Below are 25,876 nucleotides of genomic sequence, written 5' to 3'. Positions count from 1 at the left end.
CTCTTGATTACCGTTTCAACAGACTATATCTAGACGGAATGGGAAATGTCTCTAAAGCTAATTGGATTCCAGTTGGGAAATGGACTCTGGACAACTGAGAGATAAAAGTACCTTCTGCATGAGGAAACAGAAGCTAGAGCAAAGCTGGGACTATGGGAAAACAAAGTAAGCCTCTCTTCTTGTTCTGCTGAGGGGGTGGGTTATGGATTATCCCCTATTGTGAGTATGAAAAACAGAAGCTACAAAGAAAGGTAGGCTATAGGGGCTTTAGTACTGAGCAAAAAAAGACAGAAGCATCTATGTCATGAACTTAGTGTGGAATATTAAAACCGAAATAATAATTTAAAATAAATGGAAAACAGAATGACTCATCTCCATTATCAGTATTGCTCTAGAAATTCTGAGTGATGAAATACAGCAAGAACGATAAGAATCGTAACCATTGGAAAGGAGATAAAACTTATCACTGTTTGAGGATACATTGATTATATATAATGAAAACCCAAACAAGCCAACTGAAAAGCTAAAATAGATTTTACTGTATGCCAGCAATAATGGTTCCATAGAAAATATAATGGCTTAAAAAAGGCTTATTCACAATAGGCAAAACACACAAACTACAAAATGTCTAGGAATCATCTTAGAAGAAATATTTGGGAGCAAATGAAGAAATCACAGAAACGTGCTGTGATACTGAAAACTGTCTAAGTGCTTTTGTTCCCTGTTTTGAATTTGTCAAAATGGTCTTCCAGGAAAAGTCAAGGTAGTTTTTGAAACTAGGAGTGATTAGAGGCAACCTGAATTACTATATAGCCGATATAGTAACTCATAATGTTTTAAAAATGTACTAGAACAAAAATCTAGTCAGATCCATGAAACCAAATATATAGTGCTGAAACAGAGTGTAATAGATGGAAGGAGCTGACCTCCCCTCAGGGCATCATCAGGTCTGTGAACAGAAATTCATATGCAGGGAGTGCATTTCAGTTTCATTTAAAATTAGCTGCCCTACCCTAACTTACTCGTGAGCATACGTCACTGTTCTTAAATAAGCAAACCCAGGTACCTGGAGCTACTCAACATGAAATAGACTGCGCGAAGTCTGTGTGAGAAATAGCTCAGTTGTAAACCGAAGCTTATAATTAAGAATGTTTGCCCAATTCCTACTAGGGGATCTTGTTTGAAACCACTGCTCGTTTCCTTTTTTTTTTCATATGTACTATCTCAGTAGTCTAGGCGTGTCTGTTCTGATTATATCTCTTGTCCTCCCTCACGCTTAGCTGCTTCGATGGAAGACTGCCTTCCTGTCAGTGTAGACTGGAGCCCAGTTGAATTTGTTTCTCTTCATGTAGCTTGTATTTTGGATCCTACTGTACCAGGCATAACCTGGAAATATGGTGAAATCCTTCCAGACACTTTCTCGAGCTTCAGTAGCAGGTAACAGGCAGAAATTTCATTTACTTTCTATGATTTTTTAAAAAAGTAATTAAAACAACCTAAGTGGTCAACAATAGGAAAACAGTTAAAAAAATCTTTGTGCATGCACAAATATAACATTATATAGTCACTAAAAATGATATTTTTATGAATTTTAAATGATATAATTCTTTCAGGAAGTGAGCTATGAGTGATATTTTTTATTTTCATTTTCTTTCTATATGATGTTTTATTTTTTTCCCTTCTTTTCCAAATTTCCTACAAGTATGAGAATCAGAAAAGCTTATTTAAAAAAAATAAAAACCAAGGTGTTTAAGACTTGGAATGTATATTAATAAGGATTAGTGATAAATAGCAAATCATGTATAAACAACTATTTAGTCATAACATTTAATGTGTACTTTTAGTTGATTTTACAAAAAGACATATATATCTAAGCAAATAAATGACAAAGTCATTCTAATTTGTGTCCCTGAATGCAATCCTCTAGTTTCCACCACTGAACAACTGAGTAAGGTACCACTGTAAATTCATGGCAGTTCATCTAAGGGCAGGAAAAGTTCTTTAAATTGTAAGCCCTTAAATTCTGGACTTGCAAGGCTTCAATATGTACGGTAAGAATGGCAAAGAACACATCTACTCTGCCTAAAATAGGAAGCAGGCTACGAGCATTATAACTGAATTCACCAGACACTCTTTGACTCAAAGAATTGGTAAAAGACCCTGCCGTTGGTGCATGTGGTCGGTTGTGTTGTGTTCATAAATATGACCACCAACTGCTGTGCAACACAGTAAGGTATAATAATCCTATGGATTTGATTCTAAAAATAATTTACACCTAGATGAATCTTTTTGGAAGATTTTGCCAAATAGAATCATCTTCAGTGCTCTTCTGAACCAGGGATAGAAAAATGCATAAATCATTGGATTGAAAGTAGAGTTCAAGTAGCCAAACCAAATCAATGCATCATTCAAGCTGTGTGGGATAGCATAGTTCAAGAAAGGATCCATGACCGTGCAGACAAAGAAAGGACACCAGCAGATTAGGAAAACTCCCATCACGATCCCTAAAGTCTTTGCAGCTTTCCCTTCTTTGCTTCGTGAAATTCCATTTTTCTCTTCCAATCCAATTTGAGGGTTCTTGTTTGCATCATTAATTGATCTTGCATGCCCTTTAGCTATGAAATATATTCTATAATAGACACACAACATTATAAACCCAGGTATATAGAAAGAAATCATAAAGGCGAGGACCCCAGATGTTTTGCTAAAGAAGACTGCGCAATGCCCCATGCAGTGAACATGTTTGTAATACAACTCTTCAACTCCTTTGAAGTTTAGCTCCAGAAATATCATTCCAAATGCAAAAAGAGCAGGGATGCTCCAACTAATAGAGATCATCATGAAAATAACCAAGACACCGATCCTGGCTTTGTATCTCAGTGGGTCACACACAGCATAGTAGCGGTCAATGGAAATGAAGGACAAGTGCAAAATGGATGCTGAGCTCAGCATAATATCAGTGCTGGTGTGAATTTTACAGAAGACTTCTCCAAAATACCAGCAATGCTCAACAGATCTCACCATGCTATAAGGCATGACCAGGCACGCCAGAAGGAAGTCCACAGTGGCCATGGAATGAATGAGCCAATTCGTTGGGGTATGAAGTTGCTTGAAGTGTGATATGGAAATAATAACTATCAGATTGCCAACCAGCGTGGTTAGAATTATGAGCACCATTAAACTGTAGAGGGAAGCGCGGACGTCATTTGACCAGCTGCTTTTCACACAGGAAATATTAATTATACTGTGGCAAAAGGACATCATTCCTGAGGGCTATCCACCAGTTTATCTTTTCCTCTGTGTGCTGAGGAATCTTTCTCTGAAATCCATTATCAGGTTAGAGTTCCTTCTTCTTTAATTTCCATATACCTATGCCAGAAACCTGGGAGGAAAAAAAAAAGAGTAAATCATCACCAAACCGATTCTTCTCATTTCTAACACATTTACCTATCACCTCTTGCTGAAAAATAATTATTTTGAAAAGAGCTGTTAGTTCCAAGTTTAGTTCAATAGTGCCATTCAACAAATCTTTTTAATATCTACTTGATGCTGGACACTGAGCTAGAAACGCAAATCTGAATTATTGGTTTGAAATATATGAAACAGTCACTTTTGCAGGTCTGAGGTCAAATGATGACTTTTTCATATGCTTTAATCTATGGAAATAATCTTTGCTCAAAGGAAAGTCTTGTGGAAGAGACTGACATTCTAAAGGATAGAAATAAATCACCAAAAAGTTTAGAATTAAAATAGGTTAGTGAAAAAATATTTTAAATATGCTTCTTGTACAGAATATCCACTAGTGCCTGCTTTTGCACTTGATATTACATTTTATTTCTTATTTTATAATTGATTGTAATGGAAAGAAGCTTATGTATCTTTATTTCTAGTTTGCAAAGCACACATACATATCTTCCATGCATTATTTCATTTACCGTTTTGACATCAGTAGTATCAACCTTATTCCTTATGAGGAAGACATGACATGTTTTATTAGCCTAATTTTAATGGCAAGGAATTGAGGCTTAGCTCATAAAACCATTAAAGCTGACATATGACCTGAGGTCTCAGTTACTAGCACAGGTTCTTTTTTACTAATCCAGTTTTTCTTTCCACTGCAGAAAGGATTGACTCAAGATCTATTATTGTCAAGAGCATTAAGCTTCGAACTTTCATGTAAGAATGTACGATGCCTTAAATAATGGTACCTGTTAGTGAAGTGTGATATTGTGGTCCAAATTACTAGAGATTTTAAATATGCTGACCAAAGCGTATGGTAAAACTGAAGTGGTGTAGAGAACAGGGTGCAGAGATGAGAGCCACAAGACCCAAGCTTGGTCTGGGCTGTGGACGTGGCACTGGGGCTCTTTTATTTTTAAGTTCTGAAACTCATTAACAAATTTTTTTTGTGAAATCCCAAATTATAAAACAAATAAAAGTAAAATCTTGTTAAAACAGAGATGGAGCCTTCTACTAGGCTTCCTCTTCATGCCTCTTCTTATTTAACTAAACTCTATCAGTTCAGTTATAAATCTTCTACTTTGACTTTTTTCCTATTTCCCCCTTTTCCTTCTGTCTTTTATTTATGCTGTTGACTTATTAAAGGAACCAAGCAACACACCTGTCATCACTGTTCAGACGTGTTTGCTAATTGCTGACGGTCAAAAACGTTCCTACCTGTTGTCGTATTGAGCAGGAATGCTCAGCAGGGACTAGGGTCTCAACAGAAGTAAGGGAAGGTGAGAAAAAAGACAAAATTCAATTTTAGAAAACGAACAAGCCATCTGACAAATTTGTATGCCTTGTGCTTTGTGCATCTCGAATATTCAATTCCCAGATAGAATCAAAATGGTTCCAAGGCTTCCTCAGCCTCCTATATGCATGTCCTCATTGCAGAAAAATAGAGCTTTAAGCAAAGGATCTTGGAAACTATTGATAATATTAATGCCACTTCAGTAGAATAAAATGTCTGCCCAACTTAGAGACTATTATACGTACTTTTCGTGCGAGTATTTTAAAAACTGTTATAATTTCTTTTTAAGTAGATTTACTTGTTTAAATAAATGCCTTATGATGATATTATGATTTAATGTTTATCTAAGAACATGACATAATAGTGATTTTGTTTCTTTTCTTCCAGCTCTGAAAATTTAGCTAGCTAGAAGGGATCAGTACCTGTATATATGAATTACCCAAGTTGAACACACAATAGTAACATGGAAAGTTAATAAATCTCTCTTTGATTATCTAGCTAAGTAAACAGCTCTGTGCAAATGATCTAATCACCCAATGTTTGAAAATGGCATATGAATTAAAAATATATTGGTAGAAGTTAGAGTTTAAAACAGATCTGTCTAGCAGGACAGGAACTCACTGGCAGTGCCCCAACTTCCCAGAAAAAGGCCACCAGCACTAATCCTACCACGCCCTTGGTCCCCGGTCCTGTCAACCATCCATCTCTAATTACCTGTTCTCTCATTGTCCTGCTGCTCTACACAGCTTCTAATCTGAACCCATCTCCCGATTTACCATTACCCACAAAACCCTTCCAAGTGTGCCCTCGGAAGCTCATGGTCATCACCGACTTCCTCAAACTCTTTTCCAAAAGCTTCCCTCGCTTTGTTCCAACTAAAACCATCACTCCTGAGGAAACCTCATCCCCTGCAGCCCTGCCAAGGTGGCCATTTTCTCTCCTGCTTTCTACCATAGGACCTGGAGGAAAAGTAAGTGTCCTCTTGCACTCATTGTCATTGCAGATCATCGTCCCTTCTTCCTTTCTAACCCTCCACCCCTTTGAAGCTCTGTGTTCAAACTGCATCTCTGCTGGCCGCAGACATCTATAGACTCCCAAGTCATTTCTCTGTTTCTTCAAGACGTTAGCTCCGCACCTACTGTCACTCTCTCCAAGGCTACTCCTGCCAAAATTCCTGATACTTTTATTGTCCGAATAAATGATCCAACAATGGACTTTCAGCTCCTCAAGCCTCTGTTTCTTAATAAGCATGTCCTCCACTCCATTTCATCTCACACATCCATGGTCATGCCTTTCTTACAGACAGGGCAGCAAAGAGCTACACACTGAGTTCTGTGATTTGTGTAAGCTAAGTGGTTTTTCCCATCAGTGTTCAGAGGACAATTTGGTGAAATAATTTTGGACTTATAGGTGTAAAACTAAAAAAATAAGTGATTGAGATATGCAATTTTCTTTGGTAAAAGTATAAAAAAAATCTACTGTGGCGGCCCCTGTGGCCTAGTGGTTAAGTTCAGCACACTCCACTTCAGCGGCCTGGGTTCAGTGCCTGGGTGTGCACCTACACCACTCGCCTGTCAGTGGCCATGCTGTAGCAATGGCTCACATACAAAAAGAGGAAGATTAGCAATGGATGTTAGCTCAGGGCAAATCTTCCTCAGCAAAAAAAAAGCTTCTGAATTTCAGGCACAGTTAGCTTTTAGGGGAGATAATCTTGTTGGACTAGAGACAAATAATATAATAGAAAAGAACAGAAACGTTCCTGGGTACTCTGAAGCTATATATTTTATAATCTGAACTTTCTTAAATCCCCCCTTCTTTTTGGTTTACTTTTATGTTTTTGACTTGAGCACATAGCTTCTAAGCCGAGAGGAAATGCATTGGTTCCTTCCTCACCACCATTTCGGAAGAGGTAAAGAATATGAATGAATTCTATAGAAGGTGTGGAGAGTATGTTCAATAGAAGATGTTCAGCAGAGGAGAAATGTGTACTTTTTGCAACCAGGTCTGAGATTTAGTTATGAAGTAAGAGGAAAGGCAGCCCACAGTGTCCCTTGAGAGAGGCAATCATGGAGGTGGAAGGGAAAAGTCAGAGCCTTTCAAAAACCAAGCTGCAACCACAGGTGTCCAGGTGCAGAGAGCCTGGAGAGGCAGGAGTCAGACAGGCTTAGATGAGGAGCTTGTCAGCAGGCCCAAACCCTACTGGAGAAAATCACCTGAGCTCCACAGCAGATTTGGGGAGAAGTCAAGATCCCCCGCCTCTTCCCCCAAGAAAACCAGCAGCCTTTCAAGGAAATGGCAGTAGAATGTCCTGGAGTGGCAATAGTGCAGAACCTTCTGCCAGGTATAGGTCCTGGTGTGTCCTTACCCAAATGCACAAGCTAAATAATAGACATGCAAAAACGGTCCCCAAGCAGAAGATGTGGAGCAGTTAAACTGCTGGGGAACTGAAAGCAGGGGCCATGTGATACCTTAAGGGAAACTAAGAAAAAACAACTGTCTTTGACCGAGATGGAAGCCAGAATCTCAACGTTTGGCTGGCTTGTTTGAATTTTTTCCTTAAGTAACTTTGTGTTTCTTCTATGTGGTGATTTTACAGTCACCACAGAATGCAAAATTAGGGATAGCAATATGGGATAGTATAATTCAGGATTTGATTTTTTGTTCTAGAACTTTCTACGGCCATTCTGTACTTGCTTTTATTTAAAAAAACTCTAAAGTATATGATACCCTGAGTGATTTGAGGGAGGGAATTTAAAAGTAATATAGACCTAAAATTGAAACTAAACTTTACTTTATTCAAAATACAATGTTTTGTGATTTCTTATTGCACCTAGATAACATTATAAAAATTATATGGTCCTACAGAAACTACTGTACTTAAACTTTTGGTGAACTTTTAAAGTTCCAGATGGTTCTTGACCAATATTTGACCATTTGAGCATCAGAAAGAAAACATCACCAGCCAGTGCAACCATGAGAGTTTATGAAAGGTCACGAGTCTGTAATGCTCAAAGGAGATGAAAGATTTAAAGTATGCTAGGAAAAGTCAAATACGCTAGTGGATGCATTGACTAGCCCTCAAGTATAGGAAATGTTTGTTCAGAGACCCTACCTGCCCTCTCCCTGTAGATGGGACTGGAAACCTCTTGACTCCATTTGGTTCCAGAACCAAGAAAGCCTGACATTTAACTATACCCTAAAATGGAAAAATAGTTGTCAGGATAAAATCTTCTGAAAAGTTGTTTCAATTAAATTTGAAATTTAAAGAGCAATTTAAAGAGCAGTGGGTGTAGCAAGACTAAAGTTTCTAGCCAGGCTGTCAAGACCCTCCCCTGCAGAGAGTACTGCCAGCTCCGGGATGGCCCCATCAGTGTTTCCAGGGAAATGGACACTGCTGAAATTTGCTGAGCTCACTCGCTCTGCACGGCTATCTCACTTTCCTATTTAATTAAAGATACTTGGTACATACTTACGTTCACAGATAATACAATACTTTATCTTTACAGTAGATGTAATTCAGTCTCTTCCTACAAATCTAAAACCTTAAAATAACGTACCTTCACAGAAACAAAAATAAGGCTGACCTCAAACTTTCAAGAATACTGAATCCCTTGTTTTAACGGAACAGTATATATAGGGCCATGAGGAGAAAAACTGGAAACCAGAGAATTTTATATACACATATAAAGGACATATAAGGAATAGGTCCTTATGTGACTGTAAAAGATGGCCTAAAATATTCAAGCGCTCACAAAGTACACCACTCACGCATAGTTTTTGAAAAAACGAATTACTTGCAGAGAAGCATTTATAGCTTGTGAAAAGTATGAGAATTAAGATTTCCAGAATTGGGAAGATAAGTTATAAAAGGACTAATAATTAGCTTTATGCAAATCAAACATAGAGTTGAGTTTAAAATAATTCTGGCAAGTTTTGTCTTAAAATTGAAATGCAGTTGATGAAGAGAAACATTTTTTAAAAGTCAAGCACGAGGAAAGTCAAACCACTTAAGAACTAAAGCAAGAACTGCAAACAGACCTGCCGGTGAAAGGAAAGCGCCAGCCCAGGAGACGGACAGACCGACCTTCACGATGCCCCCAAATTCCACACCCCTGACAGGAACCACCAGAAAAGGTTCATACGCCTGTTAAGAAAATACAGGCGCAGCACAGAGCAAGGCCAAGTCCACCAGAAACAGTGGCTAATCCACAGGCGGAAAAATGAGAACTTTGAACAAAATTTAGTAAATGAACCTGAGGAAATAAAATTAGAGCACAGAAAAAGGTTCTGGAACCAAAAGAAATGATATCAGATATTTTTAAAGTCCATCAAGAAATTATATCACAGCTGAAAACAGAATCGCTGACCGTGTGAATCAAGTGGGGGAATATCACTCAGCCTAAGCCAAAAGACAAAGACATGGAAATTTGCTCATTCTTTTTCAATAAATATTGGTTGAATACCTTCCCTCTGTCAGGCACTAGGTGCTAGGGAGAGAGTGACAAACAGACACAGCCAAACTTCCTGCCCTTGTGGACCTTACATTCCAGTGAGGGGGGTACAGACAATAGATGCAATAAATTAAACAAACAAATAAATAAAATGTTAGGTTGCAGTGGTTGCTAAGGAGAAAAAATAAAGTGGGGAAGAGAGATATGAAATGTTTGGGGAGAGGATTGAAATTCAGGATAAAGTAGCCACAGAAGACTAAAGTAAGAAGGTGACTTTCAGGTAAATATCTGAAAGACGTAAGGAGCTAACCACATGGATATGTGGGGGAAGAGCAATCCAGGTAAAGGGTACAGCAAGTGCAAAGGCCCTGAGGTGAGAGCATGCCTAGTGTGTTTGTGAAATAGCACACATCAATGTGGTTAGAGCAGAACAAGCAAAACGAAGTAAAATAGATAGGGAGGCCAGAGAAGCTGCACAAGGCTACACTGAGTAGGGCCTTACAGGTCACAGTAAGAATTTTAGCTTTGCCTTTGAGTGAGGAAGGAAGACATGGAGGGTTTTGAACCCAGCAACGTGACCTGACAGATTCTAACAGATTCACTCTGGCCGCTGTGTTGAGAACAGAGGCAGAGGGCAAGGACAAAGTGAGGAGATGATGAGGAAGCTGCTCAATAACCTGGTGAGAGAAGATGATGGTTTGGACCAGGGCAGTGGCTGCGAGTGTGGAGAGTGGTGGTCAAGTCTGGATGTGCTCTGAAGACACAGCAGGCAGGATTGGCGGATGGACCCAATGTGGGCTGGGAGAGGGTTATCAAGGGAAATAGCAAGACTTTTGTTTGAGCAGCTTGGTGCGTGGAGGTGCCGTTTCCTGACATGGAAAAGATGGCGGTTGGAGGAAGGCAAGAGGCAGGAGGAGGTTGGGGCTTCAGTTCTGAACTCATGAGGTTGGAGCTGCGGGCTGAGGAGTGTGGTCTTTGGTGCCTGGCTGCCTCTCTGTTCAAGTCCAGGCTTGGCCATTCCCTAGTTCTGTGGCCTTGGATGTGCTAGCCAATCTCTTGGGGCTACAGTTTCCTTATGTGGCAAAAAAAGATCTATTTCCTGGGCTTTTATGAGGCTGGAAGGAGTTAATATTTATAAAGTGCTGATAACAGCCTCTTGTGCACAGTGTTTATCAAACAAGTAAACAGGCAAGGGGAATGTTAAGGGCACGTTAAGAGAATACGTAAGAAGCATTGCAAAGCTTTTTCAAGAATGCACAAATATTTAAATCAATATAAAAAAAGATGCTCACCAGAGGGTCACTATAGGCAGAGGGAAAGGAGTGGGGAGGGAGATAAACAGGGAAACAATAAGGTGAAATGAAACAAATCCAGGTCGTGTACCATGAGGGAATGGACTGTGTTTTATTCACTGCTACAGACCCGTGCCTGGGAAATGTCCAGAACATGCACTGAGCACAAAAGTTAACAAAGGATTGAACGAATGAACAAATTAACTATGAGTTCATTAGCTCATTCCTGTGCTCCTTGGGACCAATAAAAGTTTAGGCACAGACAGCCTGGTTCTGAATGCCAGAGATAAAGGAGAAAATCTTGTAGGCATCCAGATGGAAATTCCTTGATTGTGGTGATAGTATCATGGGTGTTTGCATATGTCCAAACTCATCAGATTGTACCCATTAAATATGTGCAGTTCTGTGTATATCATTATATCCCAATAAAGCTGTTTTTAACAAAAGAAAGAGGAAAGAAGATCAGGATAATATAGGACTTCCCATCCGTAATTTTGGAAGTCAAAGGGCAGTGGAAGGAGCTTAGAAACTATGAATGAAATATGGTGGCAATTCAACAACCCTATGTTCAGCCAAAACGGTAACCATATATATAAAGGCAAAAGAATGATAGCAAATAATCTCTAGGAAATATGTTAAACAATGTAAAAATTCAATCGAAACAAAAATTTTTAAGTGGCAAGAGATGAAGAAGAAAAGCAACAATCATGAGTAATATCTAATTGGAGATTTAGTCTAAATCGAAGAAGACTACAATAATATGACGCAAAGCAATGCTTGTGAAATAGGGATTTTTGAAATGAAAAAGAATTAATTTCAAGAAAATGCTTAATATTAACCTGGAATTTGAGTTCTCAGCTATTTCCATAACCCCCAGTTGTTACCACGGTTGGTGAGGGGCTGGCAAAGCAAACTTCTTGACTGGATCTCAAGAGGAATAGCTAACAGTTTAATTTTGGAAAGTCTCTCTAGCAGCATTTTTTAAAGTTTAACTGTTTATATTGTTTGACCCAACAAATGTTCAGTGCAATAGCTTTTGTAAAAGCAATAAAAGTAAAAATTAAATAATCTGAACTTATATCGGACACATACAGCACAGTAGACATATGATATATGTTCAGTAGGACGTTAAATTGGATCAGTGGTACTCTTTATTTAGAGACATAGAAGGATGTCAAAGAAATCTTGTCAAGTCAAGAAAAAACATCTGCAGAGTATTTTAAAATACCATATATAGGAACACACACACGTATGTTTGTATAAGCATGGGAAATGGGTATGGAATGGTATATCCAAATTCTTAATATTTTTTACTTAGAGATAGTGAAATTAAAAGTAAAAAAAAATTAAACAGCAATAAAAGGGAAATAATACCAAATTTTAGCAATAATTTTTCCAGGGTGGTGAAATAATGGTTAAGTTTTACTTTCTTCTCTATAATTTCTAGATATTGCAAATTTTCTGTTATGAGAATGTCTCACTTTCATAGTTAGAAAAAATTTACTTAATAAACTTAAATGTCTTGTCTATGAATCAAGCTTCAAATGAAACTTTAAAAATCTATTGGTGAATAATTAGTAATAAATTTATATTATTTGTGCTTCTTTTGCTTGTATAATCCTTTACATGAGTTATTTATCCACTTACCTCCATATGAAAATCACACTTCTATTAAATGTCTCTGAACTGAACCCATATTCTGTTGTTCTACTGTGCAAATTTGGAAACAAAATTAGAAATAGACTTGATAAATAATTTTATTCCAAAAATATTTTTCCAGCTCAGTAATTTATCCAGTATTATTTATTAAAATACTAAAAGTGTTTTGGAAAAAATATTTATTTTAAAGAGGGAAAGAGACAAAGGCCAGGGAAATGGGATTTCCATGAGTTGAAGTCATGATTCTTGGGGTGGGACATCATCAGAAGCAAACTGTGTCCATCCCGAAGAAACAGGAAACGTGGCAAAACCCATTTGTCTGCTTGGACATCAACACAGACCAACAGATGAGAGAGAAAAACAACCTCCAGCGGTATTATGGTCAACAGACGAAACCTGAAAGTGTTTCTGCCACGTAGACATGCATAAGACAATACGTGTCAGATTTAAGTAATCATAACCGAAAGATTCCCATGTTAATCGATCTAAAATATGGCATGTATAGACACACAGTAAAGTGTGAAGTCATTTGGAAATGTGCCACAACTTTTCCCACCAAATAATATTTGTGCGTATAAGATTTTAGTTCTATGGTTTAGTATATAGTAACAATAAGATACATTTTCATTTTCAAAACCTGTAAAAAAAACTCTATGAAGACGTTTTATTATGTTAAAACCAGCCAACATACGTAGCATGGAATTTCTTTCTTCATTTGCAAGCAAAAGAGATAAAAAGTCATGTGTCAACTTTTCAAATTTCCTAGCTTTCCGTAGGGGAATTTTTAATAAAAGCAAAACATTTTTTAAAAAATGTAAAGCAAAGTATTTAAAAATATGTAACTATTTTTTTTAGCTTCTTTTACTAAATAAAGCAGGTATTAAGTAACTGAATTTCAGAAATTTTGTTAATCTTCCCATTAAATGATCCTAAATTTTAATATACGAGTAAGTACCAAACCACGGATAAGTCTTACTCTGCAGCATCCTCCCTGTTCAGATGGGCTGGTCCCCCGGGCTGCGCTCTACAATTTGCTGTGGCCGCTCAGAGCACTCAGACTCACCTTCTTCGGCAGGAGTGGACAGAGCCGGGGATGAGGGGACGGCAGAAACGCTGCCTGTGTGGAGGCCAGCTGCTTTCACTCCTGCACAGCTGCTCGCAGGCTAGAGCCACTGCTGCTCCACGACAGGCCACAGTTAACATTGACAGAATGACGCAAATATTAAAATCCGAGAAAGATAAGCTGATAGTAAATCTTTCTGAAACAAGGTAACAGTATATTATGGAGAACTGTAACTATAACTGGGGGGGTACTTCTATTCGAGCCTCAGGAAGCTAGTGAGCAAGTTAAATAGAGAAGGTAAATATGCCTATTACTTTAAAAATAAGCTCAAGCATGGGCCACCTGTAACCACAGTCATGGGTGTTAATAGCACATAAATGAAAACACATGTCCACTCAAACTGCCTTAATTGTTAATTGATTTGAATGCTCCCGTATGAGACATCTGTACAAAGGAAACAACTATCGCTAAAAAAGCAGTTCATATTCAAAACAGATGACTTGTACTGCCAAAGGAATATTTGTAAAAATTAGAATGTGCTTAAACTCAGTTACATCTTACAGTTAGAAAATGATGTAAGGCAGTGGCTTTCAAACTTTGTTTTAATCACAATATAAAGAAATACATTTTATATTATGACTCAATACACATGTGGGTTTGCATCCATAATAGAAGTATTAAAAGATTAATGCCTAAAAGTTAAATTCATTAAAAAATATTCCTTGCCTCATTCAATTCACTCTATTTTCCATTTAATCCTATTTAGAGATTATATGATCACACATATTTAGCTATTAATTTTTAAATTTCTATGTATAAAACTTCTAAAATGACCCTCTTCTTATCCATGGAGCCAGGGCCTTCAATTTGGTAATGAATAGCTGAACAAGTACCGTTTCTCATCAATTTCTGTTATTCTACAACAGCAAAGCATAGGATCACATGACAGATCGATTATTGGTTCCAATTCCTCACTCTCCTAGAATTTACACCTTTGTCTTTGCTGCATTGTGAGTGGAAGGTACTTCCCTGTTCTTTCAACTTGAGCTTTGCCATTTGACTTCTTTTGGCCAAGGGAATGTAGACAGGAAAAACGTGTCAGTTCCAAGCCGAGTGGTTAGGAGGACTCACATGTTCATGAATGCTCTCTGTGCCATCCCCATGAGGAGGACGTGCCCCAGTGAAGCCCGTGGTCCAAGAAGGGCGAGAGGCATGTTGCACAGAATAGGGCGTGAAGACATCTAGCCTATGGCAGAGCCACCCTAGCTGACCCCACAGCTTCATGAGCATAAGTTGCTATTATTTTAAGCTACCGAGTTTTGGGGTGGTTTGTTACATGACATTTTCTTGGCAATAATTAACTCAGTTAATTGCATTTCTAAAAGAAGCCACTGAGATCTATCACCCCATTCTCCTGGCTCAGGATCATCAGAGAAGCACAGACACCACAGGATGGGTCACCTATGATCTGAATAGCCATTCACAAAAGCTGTAATAGCAAAAACAAAACAAGCATAAAATGAAAACTACCCTTTACTAAGAGACGTTACCCTTTTAATAAGTGAATAGAACTCCTGCTTCAGAACTTTCTAGATATTAAAGGTTGAATCAAGAAATAATACCCAAGTTCACTTCTTGTATGTAGAAAATATCATTCGTCTTTCTGAAAACGAGTTCGATGTTTGCCCGAATCATGTACATACCTGTCATTTTGTGAATGAGTTTACTTTGCAAGCAACCACAGCGCCTCACATGTTGGAGTTTATTAAGCTCTAGGAAATCAGAGCTCTTATCTGCTTTGTTCATTACTGTCTCCCATGGCTTAAAAAGGTGCCAGGTAAACTGTAGATGCTCAGTACATATTTGCTGATTAAATAATGTTGAATTACTGCTTAAATTTACTATTTTTAAAGCTTTTTAAATCCAAGTATTACATTAACAAGGAAGTCTCATAGTTCCACTTCTGTTAATTACAAAACTGGACGGCAAGTCAATCTTCCTTGCGTTTTATGTCATCTTCTTTCTTTTAATCTGGAATTTTACTTAACTGACAATTACTGGTGCTAGGCTTGTGGGATAAAAGATAATTATGATTCTTCCTTCCAGAAATAGATAGCTAAAGTTGAGATAGACACGCAAACAGATACTCACAGTGCAAGAAGGAGAGAGCTACATAAAACATAAAGGCTGTATGATGGGAGGAAGTAAGAGAGATCTTGAAACGGTGTGTGGTGGCAGGGAAAGGTTTCACACAGGAGCCGTGTACAAGCTGAATCTGGAAAGAAGGTCTCAGAGGACTTCGCAAAAAGGCTAAATTTAGAAGAGGGAAATACTCACAAAAATACTTTATTTAGTCAATAAAGCAATTTCTTAGTGGACAATTAAAATCCTTTAATCAGTAACAATCATATTTTAAATTTTTATTATCTTATTCCAGCATCTTTCTTATCAACAGAAATGTATTGTGTGTGTGCTTTAGGCATTCCAAGTAAAGTTTCTTTCTCCTTTTTGTTAAATACACACTTAAAAGGAATAGAAGCTAGCAAATGTCTTTCTTTTTTTTGCCATTCAGTAATGCATTTATTTTTTTATTGAAATACATGTGACATATAACAGTGTGTAAGTTTAAGGTATACAACATGTTGATACAGTTATATATTGTAATACGATTGCTATTGCAATGATAATTGTCCTAATTCCCACTATCCAAGCCCAAAGCTCATGATTTGCTTCATCCTTGTCTCATTTGCAAAGAACGAAAGTGAAGTATCTTGATTTGTATTTGGAATAACTTAATATCATTTTTGTAAATGCCATGTTTCTGTGAATACGTTGATGAGGTTTTCAAAAGATAGTTTTAAAAATTATTTCTACTATATGTAAATAATACTAATTGAGCACTTACCATGAGTGGAATTATGCTAGGTGCTTAAGTAATATTTTCACTTGATCCTCACAATAACCAAATGAAGTAGATATCATTATTCCCACTTTACAGATAGTGATGAGTTTGGGAGAGTTTAAGTGGCTTTTCCGATGTCAAGTCACCAACAAATGTGAAAGCCAGAAATCAAGCCAAATCTGTGCTCTTGGAGAAGATTCTAACTGTCTCCAGAGACAAGTTAGTGATACTCGAAACAGTTCATTATTAAAGAAGATATCATGATTTCACATAATCACTTAAATAAGAGAAGACGATTTATAAAGAAATGGATTGAATAAAGGGAGGAAGGAGGGGGTAGGTAGAGAGAATTCATCTCAGTAATATGATTGTTTTCTCTCTATCCACTTTTTATTAGATATGAAAGAAGATCTTTAAGAGGGGTGAGTCTCTCCACTGATATAGGCTGGAGCAGTGGGTCTTGTTGGTGGTGGAGGGGAGGACTGGCCCCGGGGACATTAGGCAATATCTGAAGACATTTTTGGTTGTCACAGCTGGGAGAGCGAGCTGGGGACAGTTCTATGGCATCTAGTGGGTGGAGGTCAGGGATGCTGCTCAACACCCTACAATGCACAAGACAGGCTCCATAACAATTATCCAGCCTAAAACGGCAGTGGGGCCAAGGTTGAGAAACTCTGGGTTAAAATCATGCTCTCAGTCATTATGAGTATTAAGACTCTCTTGACTAATAATTGGCGAAAACAACAACTTCAAACTGCATTCTTCAAGGAAAAGAGAGATTGCCTGAGATAATGGGCAGAGGACAGGACTGGAAATAAAAGGACAATTACTCACTTCCCAGTTCTATTGAAAACTTTCTACATGGGCATGTTGCCAAACTTCTGTGGACATCAGCTTCCTGATTACAGAACGAAAGGTTGGTCATTTTTCAGTTCCGCCATCGGATAGTTCTTAGAGAAGTCACGTCTGTGTTGCTAGATGTGCATGCAGGCTGCCTGCTGACTGGAGGTTTGAGTGGGACACTCCTGTAGATATTGTGAGCTCCATGAAGCCAGAGACCTCATATGCTTCATTCTCTGCACAAGAGGGGTCAGAGCTTGTGACACTGATGTGGAGGGCATCAGCCTAGTGGTCATAGCTGAAGCTGTATGTGGTAGAGGATTTTTAAAAATCCCCCAAGACAGAAAGAAAGAAAGAGGAAGATGGAACTGTGAGGAATCTCAATATCTAAATGAAGGATGCTTCTAGGTGTTGGAGAGAAAAAAATAGACCAATACAGAAAAGGGGAAAAAAAGAGTTTTAAGATGAAGTCCCGGCATAAAATGCTACAAAGTGACAGAGTAAGGATATGCACTGAGAATAACGTCATAGGTTAAAGAAGGTGTCATTAGTGATTTTGGAGCAAGCTCAATGCAGTATTGTGAGCCACGGGGAGGGGGTCAGAGGAAAGCTAGATTCATGAGACTAGAAACACAAGGTATAGCGAGAAAATAGAGGTAGCCAGGTCAATTAATATTTTGAAACACATGACAGTGAAAGGAAAGTGAGAAATGGAATGTAATAACAATTCAGCGCTTACCACCAGCGTATCAAATTCTACTCATCCTTCAAGACCCAATCCACATGCTACTTCCACCTCATAATCAAAATCAGTTCTGCTCATCCCTTCACTTCCTTAGTACTTTATCTTTTCTATATGCTGCTTCGTAATACAGTTACTCATTTATGTTTTTAGGAATTGATTTTTATATATTAAATGCTGTATTACAAATATTTTCTTGCATATACATACAAACAATATCGACTGAATTAATGGTTGTGTGAGTGGAACTGATATTTGATGGTATTAACTTTACTTGGACCTTGGAATTTTTATCTCTTTCAAAGCTCACTGTCTTTGCTCCAAATATTGCCTCTCATCAGATGACATATCTGGGCCTTAGAATTGCTATCTCTATAATGAATAGATTGGCATAGATAATCCCTATGTTTCTTTTGTCTCTAGTGTTCCATTCATCCATCCATCCATCCATCCATCCATCCATTCATTTATTCATTCATCCACTCAGTGATTATGAAGGAAGTATCTTCTACTCCTATGTGGTGGACTGTGCTGAGTGTTTTTAATATAGTGAACAAGACTGAGCTCCTACCCTCCACCTAAAGAGTTTATGTGCCAATCTGGAACTGCCATCAAACTAAGCTGGTTTGTCTTGCTCCCCAGCCTCTACACCTGAAGGCTCATTTTGCAAAGCTGTGCTTCAGCGAGTCTTTTCAGAGTATCTTCTTCCTAGCTTGGTTGCGGTCAACACTCTTCAGGTTTTCCCCCAGGCTAGGGATTTTGCAGTCCTCCACCCTCTACACGCCACATCAGTACAATTGTATTATCACTAAACAATTTGAGAGAATCATATGATATGCTTTGAATGTCCCATAAACCTAACATATCTGCCCTAAGCCCTCTTGCTCATGATGGGCAAGTGAATTGGAAATCACCCTTTTCGAGTAGCTTCTTTGGATTAAGGCGTTCTCTCCAGAAATTTTCTTTTAAAATGCAGGTATTATATCACCTGTTGTACTTTATTATGAAACATTGGGACTGCATCCTTTATTTCACACTTCCCGCAGTGCCTTCAATGTAAAGCGAGGAGTGAAGGAGAAGTTCTCAAAGGATTCTCCCCACTGACATTAACAGACATTTAGCACAAGTTATTAGTTAGTACAAGTTAGCCTATGAGAACAGAGCTGCTGGGTCACAGAGTATTAAGATGGAAAGAAGGATTCAGGATAAATTTGGGGCCACTTCCAGTAGGAGGGGGTCACATTATTGAAGCAGGAATATTTTAAATGCTCTGAACTGTTAAAAAGATACTGAAAGCAGATGCATCAAGGCAGAATGTAGCTCGTAAATACCGACGATTTTTCAGTGTAATGGGAGGAGACAAGTACTATAACCAGCCAGCACCATAAATGAATCACATCCTTAGAAATGATGATAAATGCATAAGCAAGGAGTAAAATGTCTGCTTTTGTATCCACATAGGTTTTCCTTATCATGCAGATGAGGGATCAGCAAATTGTTTCTATCTTAAGCTTTGAGGGCCATAGATCTGTGGCAACTACTCAATGCTGCCTTTGTACCATGAAAGCAGCCGTAGACAACACATAAATGAACGGATGTGCCTGTAACCAAAAAAATCTTATTTACAAAAACTAGTTCACTGATCTTTGATGTAGACTATGGAAGGAATGCTATGGTGTTTCACACCGTCTATCAAAGCAAGAAGATGGGAATTCAAAGCCATTTTGTTGGTAAGATCCTTCTCTCCATTCTGCTAAAAATGCAGAGGATAACTAGGGTAGAAATGTAATTTGCAATAGAAAAAAAATTAGTTGATTGTGGCAAAATTAAGGGAAAAGATGCCACTCTTTACTATTGTATTTGAGTTTTAAATTTGCGCTTAGCTGTTTTCTACCAACATCAAAAGAAAGCAATGTTATCGCAGCAAGAAACTATATATATAAATCTCTTTGTAAGGGTACCATGGACATGATTGGTTATTACTTAGAAACTGACCGAGAAATGTCCTAGGCTTAGGAGAATTCCCTGATATGAGGGGCCTTCCCCTTTCCTAATCATCTCTCAATATTTTATGGTAAAGCTAAAAGATTTTGTCTGATGTCTTCCACTTCTCCTTTTTCTCACCTGCCCCCCCACTTCTTTCCATTTTAGAGCCCATCCTTTTGGGAATACAGGGTGAATGGTGGTCAATGGCCCTAAGAGTTCAGCAGAAAAACAAGTATGACCATGCCCAGAGTTATTTGCCGCTGAAAAGATGAAGCAAACTAGGTGTTCAATACATAAAGGAATGTCTCAACTTGTGGAGTTCGGGGCAGGTGGGAGAAAAGTCTTGGTATAGAGGATGTGGCTTCAAGTCCATGAAGTCACTGCAAGACCCTGGCATTGTCTAGGACTTCGCCTTTCCTGACATGGGACATGCGTATGGTCAGTTGGGCAGTGCCATTCTTATTGTGGAGAAAGCTGATACAACAAACGATCATGGCCTCCTGAAAAGTATTCCACTAGAAGATAAATCCCTTTTATTCTAATTTTTAAACAATTTTTAACAAGTAGCCTATAGGTATTATTTGAGTTTCCCAAGGAAGCTTAAATCGTGAAGCTGCTGCTGTTCTGAAATGGGTATCCAGCTGGCTTGGTGGTAAGCAATCAATCACTGATGGAGTGCCTCCTGTATGCCAGACCCTGTACCGTGCCATCATATTTAATCAGAGGCTGATGTTCAAGGCCGTTAGGGAATTTGGTCTCACAACAGCAGAGGCAAAGCCGAGAATCAAAGGCAGGCCTAAGTCCAAAGTTCCATCTCTCTGTGCTGCCATTTTCTCTCTCCTGTTACATAAACAACTAGACTCACTCTGATTGATGATTGTCTTTGGAGACTAGTTAGAGTGACTCAATGTCCCACAGCCTGATGGCTTCTGGGGAATTAAGAGAATTTGCAGTCTGGAAAACTGGACAGGAAGAGACCCCCAAAAAAGGCGACTTTGTACAATTTATCCATTTCTCGACTTCATTAGCAGAGAGTGTGTAAGTACAGAACATGACAACAATGCCTCTTACTAGCCTTGCAAAACACAGGAAGCCAGCTATGGCCTGGAGTCCACCGCTACTGAGTCAGGCGACTATTCAGAAAACTTCATGCAGATCCTAAGTTAGAGCTGAAGTTAGATCTGGGGCACTTATATCTAAATACCTTAGTATATCTGGAGCATTCATAGCTAAAGGGCCTAGCACAGCCCCCCCGGAACTTAGAAACTCAGTAAATAGTAGTTACAGAAACTAATAATAGCGTGGAGCTAAAAATCAAAGTGGTGCTTCAAAAACCGTGTTCAGTTCAGACCAAATGTTAACAGGTCCCATAAATCTCCTAAAACTCCTTTCAGAAAATACATTGACTGATAAATAAAATTATCCTGATGCCACCAACTCTGAAAGTTTTCATGATCATCACAGGGAGGAGCTTTGGAGGATTGTCTGCACATCTGTTCTTTGGCCACCACACGTAGAAGAATGGAACGGAACAAGGCCTTCAGCTTAACCGTTTCAGGAAGGGTGTTCTCTCCTTCTGAACTGACCCTAAGACACTAACTACACCCTGAATGTTAATTTCCCGTCTAACTTGAATTCTGACCCACGTATTATATTCACATGGGCCCATAGAGGGCAGCCTTCCACCAATTTTTGTAGGATGTGGGGTTTTATGCTGGATCCCTTCTCCCTCCTCCCAAGGGCCCCAGAATGGAGTGACCCAGTGTGAAGTAACTTCGTCCCGCTCATCTGTTTTCTCCCCATGGGAGCAGAAGGAGGGATAAACTAGGGCAACAGTTCGTATTAGTGGACTGCCCACAGTGCGCCATGCAGAACCTTCTCTTGCATCTCAGGAACTCTTGAAGACAGACCTGAACATGCTGCAGGTGTGGGCACAGCCTAAGCTTGGTTACTGTCAATAATAGTGAAGAGAAATAATAAGGAAGAAGAGGAGGAGAAAGAGAGGTGAATAGGGAAGAGAAGGAAGAGAAGGAATCACGGGAGGAGGAGGAAGAGGAGGAGAAGGAAGGGGAGAAAGAAAGGGAGGAGGAACACCTTCCACTGAATCTGTATCAGTCACTGAGCTGAGGGCGTTACGTGAAATCTCTGGTTTATTCCCATCATAACTCTAAATAATAGATACTATTTTTATCATTGCTTTACAAAACAAGGAGCAGAGAATTAGGTAAGTCACTAAGGGGCAGCAGTGGAATTTAACTCCAGATTTGTCTTAGTACAGAGTTCCACCTCCTAAGGACTACCAAGAATTTGGAGAAAAAAGTTCGAATGAAGGGAGTCCCTTCTTTAGAGCTGATTTCTCCAGCAGACCCTCCAAACAGCTGGATGGAGAACAATGAGATAGCTACATTAATGAGAAATTTACTTAAAACCATCTATGGATTTGTGGGAATGGGGAATCTTATTAATTACAAGCTAGGCAGATGAGATAATAACATACTAATAGTAATTTTAAAACATTTTCAAAATAGTGTTTGTAATTGTCTTAATCACTAAAATTATTAAAGTACATTTTTATCAGCAGTCTCTGAAGATAACTTACACATGTTAAATTTAACTTTAACTGAGATAAATATGTGCTTAGGGAATATCTTCAGGCTCTCAGATTTTATTTTCTTGCTGCAATGATTTTATAATCCAGTCTATAACCAGTAGTCTCCTAGAACTAGTTACCCAAGATGGCAGGCTTTTCAATTACTTTTTACTCATATTGTGACAGCAAAGAAACCCCCAGTTAATTGTCTTTGATACAGCAAGGTGAAATTTTGTCATAAACAAGAAGAAAAAAAATCAGCTGATTCACAATCAATTTCAGTTAAATCAACATCGTAATCTATTAAAACAGCATTTTGTGATACTAATATTTTCATAACTCAATTCAAAGTTTGTCCAATCAACATGTCTACAAAGCACATTGCCCAAACATTAACTGTTTATCAGATAATCTACTATCACACTGACAGGTGGGCCTTATTTGCTTTGGCAGAAATTCAAAGTTTCTGGAAGGTACTGATGGCTGAATAGCTCATTATTCATTTACTGAGTGATTTCTATATGCTAATGTGGAAGATGAATGTAAGATACATGCCTTTGAAAACTTAAACTCAGTGATAAACATTACTAGCACTAACCAATACTTATGAATTGCTTCCCTTTCTTAGACATACAGGGAAATTAGACTTCCTACCCATTTAAATTTGGCGTGGCCATAAGACTTTCTTTGGCCAATAAAATATGAGTAGAAATGATATGTATCTCTTTGGATAAAAGCATTTCAGAGGCAGTGTGCAACTTCTCCGTATTCTTTTCTCATGTTCCAAAAATTATGGGAGCACATCTGTTTTATCAAAACAGATGACACGGATTTAAAAAGCCTGGGGTTCTGAGCTATGATATAGAGGCTAGCTGCCCTGGAGTAGACTCTGAATGAGCAAAAAATAAACTTTTGTTTAGTTAAGCTATGAGATTTTTGGTATTATTTGTTACTGCACACTAGTCCATCCTGACTTATACACATTCTAAAGTGAAGGTATAGCAGAGTGAAAGAGTATATACATTTGAGGCAAAAGAAAGCTGGACATTTTATCCCAGCTCAATGACTTATTATTGGTTGACTTTGAATATATTCCTTAGCTTCTCTAAGCCTCAGTGTTATCCTTTTAAAATGAAGGTAATAATGCTTGCTTCGTAGGGTTCTTTTGCATGTGAGAAAGTGCCTGGCTTTCAGTAGTGTTAAGGCAATTAAACAAGGAGGCGTTAGACTGTGGTGGTTCTAACACCTTAGCAGCCTGTGTGAGCAAACCAAAACCTAAGCCTATAAATGCCTCAAGGTTAAGAAATCAAAACCTAGAACAACCATCACAAAGGGCCAACTAGGCTTTCCCAAATAAGGCAAGCACTTAAGCTATCGCCAATCAACAACTTCCTGCTTTGCTTTCATGTCTTCTCTGTGGCAGTCTTGCCCCTAACTCCTGTGGGTCAAGTACTCCTAACCACTCCTAGTTTGGCATTGCCCCATTCAAATAGGTTTTCGCTCAAATAAACACTTAAAATTTTTAATATACCTCAGTTTACCTTTTCTTTTTAATTTTTATTTATTTTATTTTTTCCTTTTTCTCCCCAAAGCCCCCCAAAGAATAGTTGTATATTCTTTGTTGTGGGTCCTTCTAGTTGTGGCATGTGGGACGCTGCCTCAGCTTGGCTTGATGAGCAGTGCCATGTCCGCGCCCAGGAGTGGAACCAACGAAACACTGGGCCGCCTGCAGCGGAGTGCGCGAACTTAACCACTCGGCCATGGGGCCAGCCCCCTCAGTTTACCTTTTAACAATTCATGCTTGAAAAATGCTTATTATTATTATTCTTCAGCAATAATAATTTTACTTCAGCAATAATAAAATACAGTTAAAATGTCTTAAAAATAAAATGACTCTTGTTGGTGCCACTACACATGGATGGCCGAATGCACCGGGCAGGGCGCTGAGGGGCTGTCAAGGGCTGGAAAACAGCAAAGTAGTGACCACTCTTTGAGGGCGTGAGGAGTGGGGCATTCCCTGGCTTCTGGAAACTGAGTGAGGGGACCATAGAGTCTTGCCGGGGCATTTTTGCATTTTGCAATTGTTTAATTTTTTCCTTTCTTTTCTGCAATTTTGGCTATTTTGTGAGACCAGGGGTTCAGGGCAAGCAGGAGCATCCTTCCTACAGTGAGCGGACCACAGAGTCTTTGAACCCCCTCCAAGGACTGACTATACTTGGAATTTGGAACTTCTGTTTGGTATATGTTTTCAATTCTTTGAATTTTTATACAGATACCTAAAGACATCTGAGGAACTTTTTCCGTCTTCTCTGCCAACTTGAAAATGAATACTTTTTTCAAAGGAAGAAGGAAAAGACCACAGCAATATTTTGAGAGGTTTGGGATTTTTTGTGAAAAAATGTCATGATCTGAGATGGAGAAAATGTCTCCACTGAAGCCCACATTCATCCCTCTGCTTCACCTCTGCTGGCTTCCTAAGTCTCTGTTAGAGAACCCGTCGAAGCACTTCTGTCATCACAAGGACGCGTTTAGTAAGGAAGAAAGAAAAAGACAAAATGCTGGATGAAGAGAGTCACGGTTCATCAGCTAAGCAGTCAGTGTTCTTGTGTCCAACCTCATGGAAAACACCCTTCCCTGTGGCAGAATATATGAACTGTGTCGTCATGACCATAGCCTCCACATTCCCGTAGCCAGCTGCCCAGCTGGCCCTTCTATCCTGGTCCTGACATCTGGGCTCTACTCACCCAGCATCCTGTCGCAGAACCGCACACACAATCCCATCAGTCCAGGTCAGCTGCTGTCAGCAAACCACCAGACATGGGGCCCATGGATCCTGACAAGATGCAGGTCCCAGTGGGGTACGAGCCAGCTGGGGGAGACCTTGCTCTCTCCAGCATCCATGCCCACAAGATATTTGATTCTAGTAAATCCAAGTTCTCTAAGTTTGAACTGAAAGCATAGTCCATGATTAGGAAATCTCACACAGTCTTCATACCTGGCTGTTGAAATTTAACAAGTACTGAGCTATGAGTAGAAAGAACAACACAGCAGCCAAGTGCTCTTGAGATGCCTGAAGGCTGAGGGAGAAAGAGATTGTTGAGCAGGAGAACTCGGCCCTCCTAGTACAAGCCAGGCCCATTTCCCTGTAGACTGCATTCTGGAGGGTTGGCTTTTGAAGAAACGCACAGTTTGTTTCCTGTCTAACACCACCATACCCACACAAAGCTTTCTCTCATAAGCAGTTTTCTAAAAGTACAAACACGGCTGACTCACCTTTTAATCTGCATCTGTGCTTTGACCTGTGTGTGGTCGCCAGGGTGTGTACAGGCGTGTGTATGCACGTGAGAGTGAGCACCTGTTCTTCTGCATTGCCATTTTAAGAGCCTTTGTCTTTTAGTTAAAAAAAAAAGTGCCATGTTTTTATTGGATTATGCAGAGCTCTCATGGTTTTCCTCCTTTCCTCCATCTCTCTCAGCACTATTGCATGTTAAACCTAATTTACTTTCTCATGTTGCTCTCCTTGGATTCACTAAGAAATTCAGTAATACAGCAGATCTCAATTTTCAAGAGTACATGCTCTTGTTTATGTTTAATCTGT

At 38.9% G+C, this 25,876-nt stretch overlaps 1 protein-coding gene across 1 annotated transcript; it reads right to left on the bottom strand.

The window, feature by feature from the left end:
* Positions 1–1,851: 1,851 nt before the first annotated feature.
* Positions 1,852–25,093, bottom strand: TAAR1 (trace amine associated receptor 1). The gene is made up of 2 exons (XM_046677352.1): positions 25,023–25,093; positions 1,852–3,382 (listed from the first exon to the last, which is right to left on the bottom strand). Exon 2 carries the CDS (start codon positions 3,262–3,264, stop codon positions 2,245–2,247), a length of 1,020 nt encoding a protein of 339 aa, XP_046533308.1. The 5' UTR covers positions 3,265–3,382; positions 25,023–25,093; the 3' UTR covers positions 1,852–2,244.
* Positions 25,094–25,876: the final 783 nt, after the last annotated feature.

The sequence above is a fragment of the Equus quagga genome, chromosome 11, assembly GCF_021613505.1.
Source record: "Equus quagga isolate Etosha38 chromosome 11, UCLA_HA_Equagga_1.0, whole genome shotgun sequence".
Taxonomy (NCBI): domain Eukaryota; kingdom Metazoa; phylum Chordata; class Mammalia; order Perissodactyla; family Equidae; genus Equus; species Equus quagga.
This window is presented reverse-complemented; position numbering and strand designations above follow the sequence as displayed.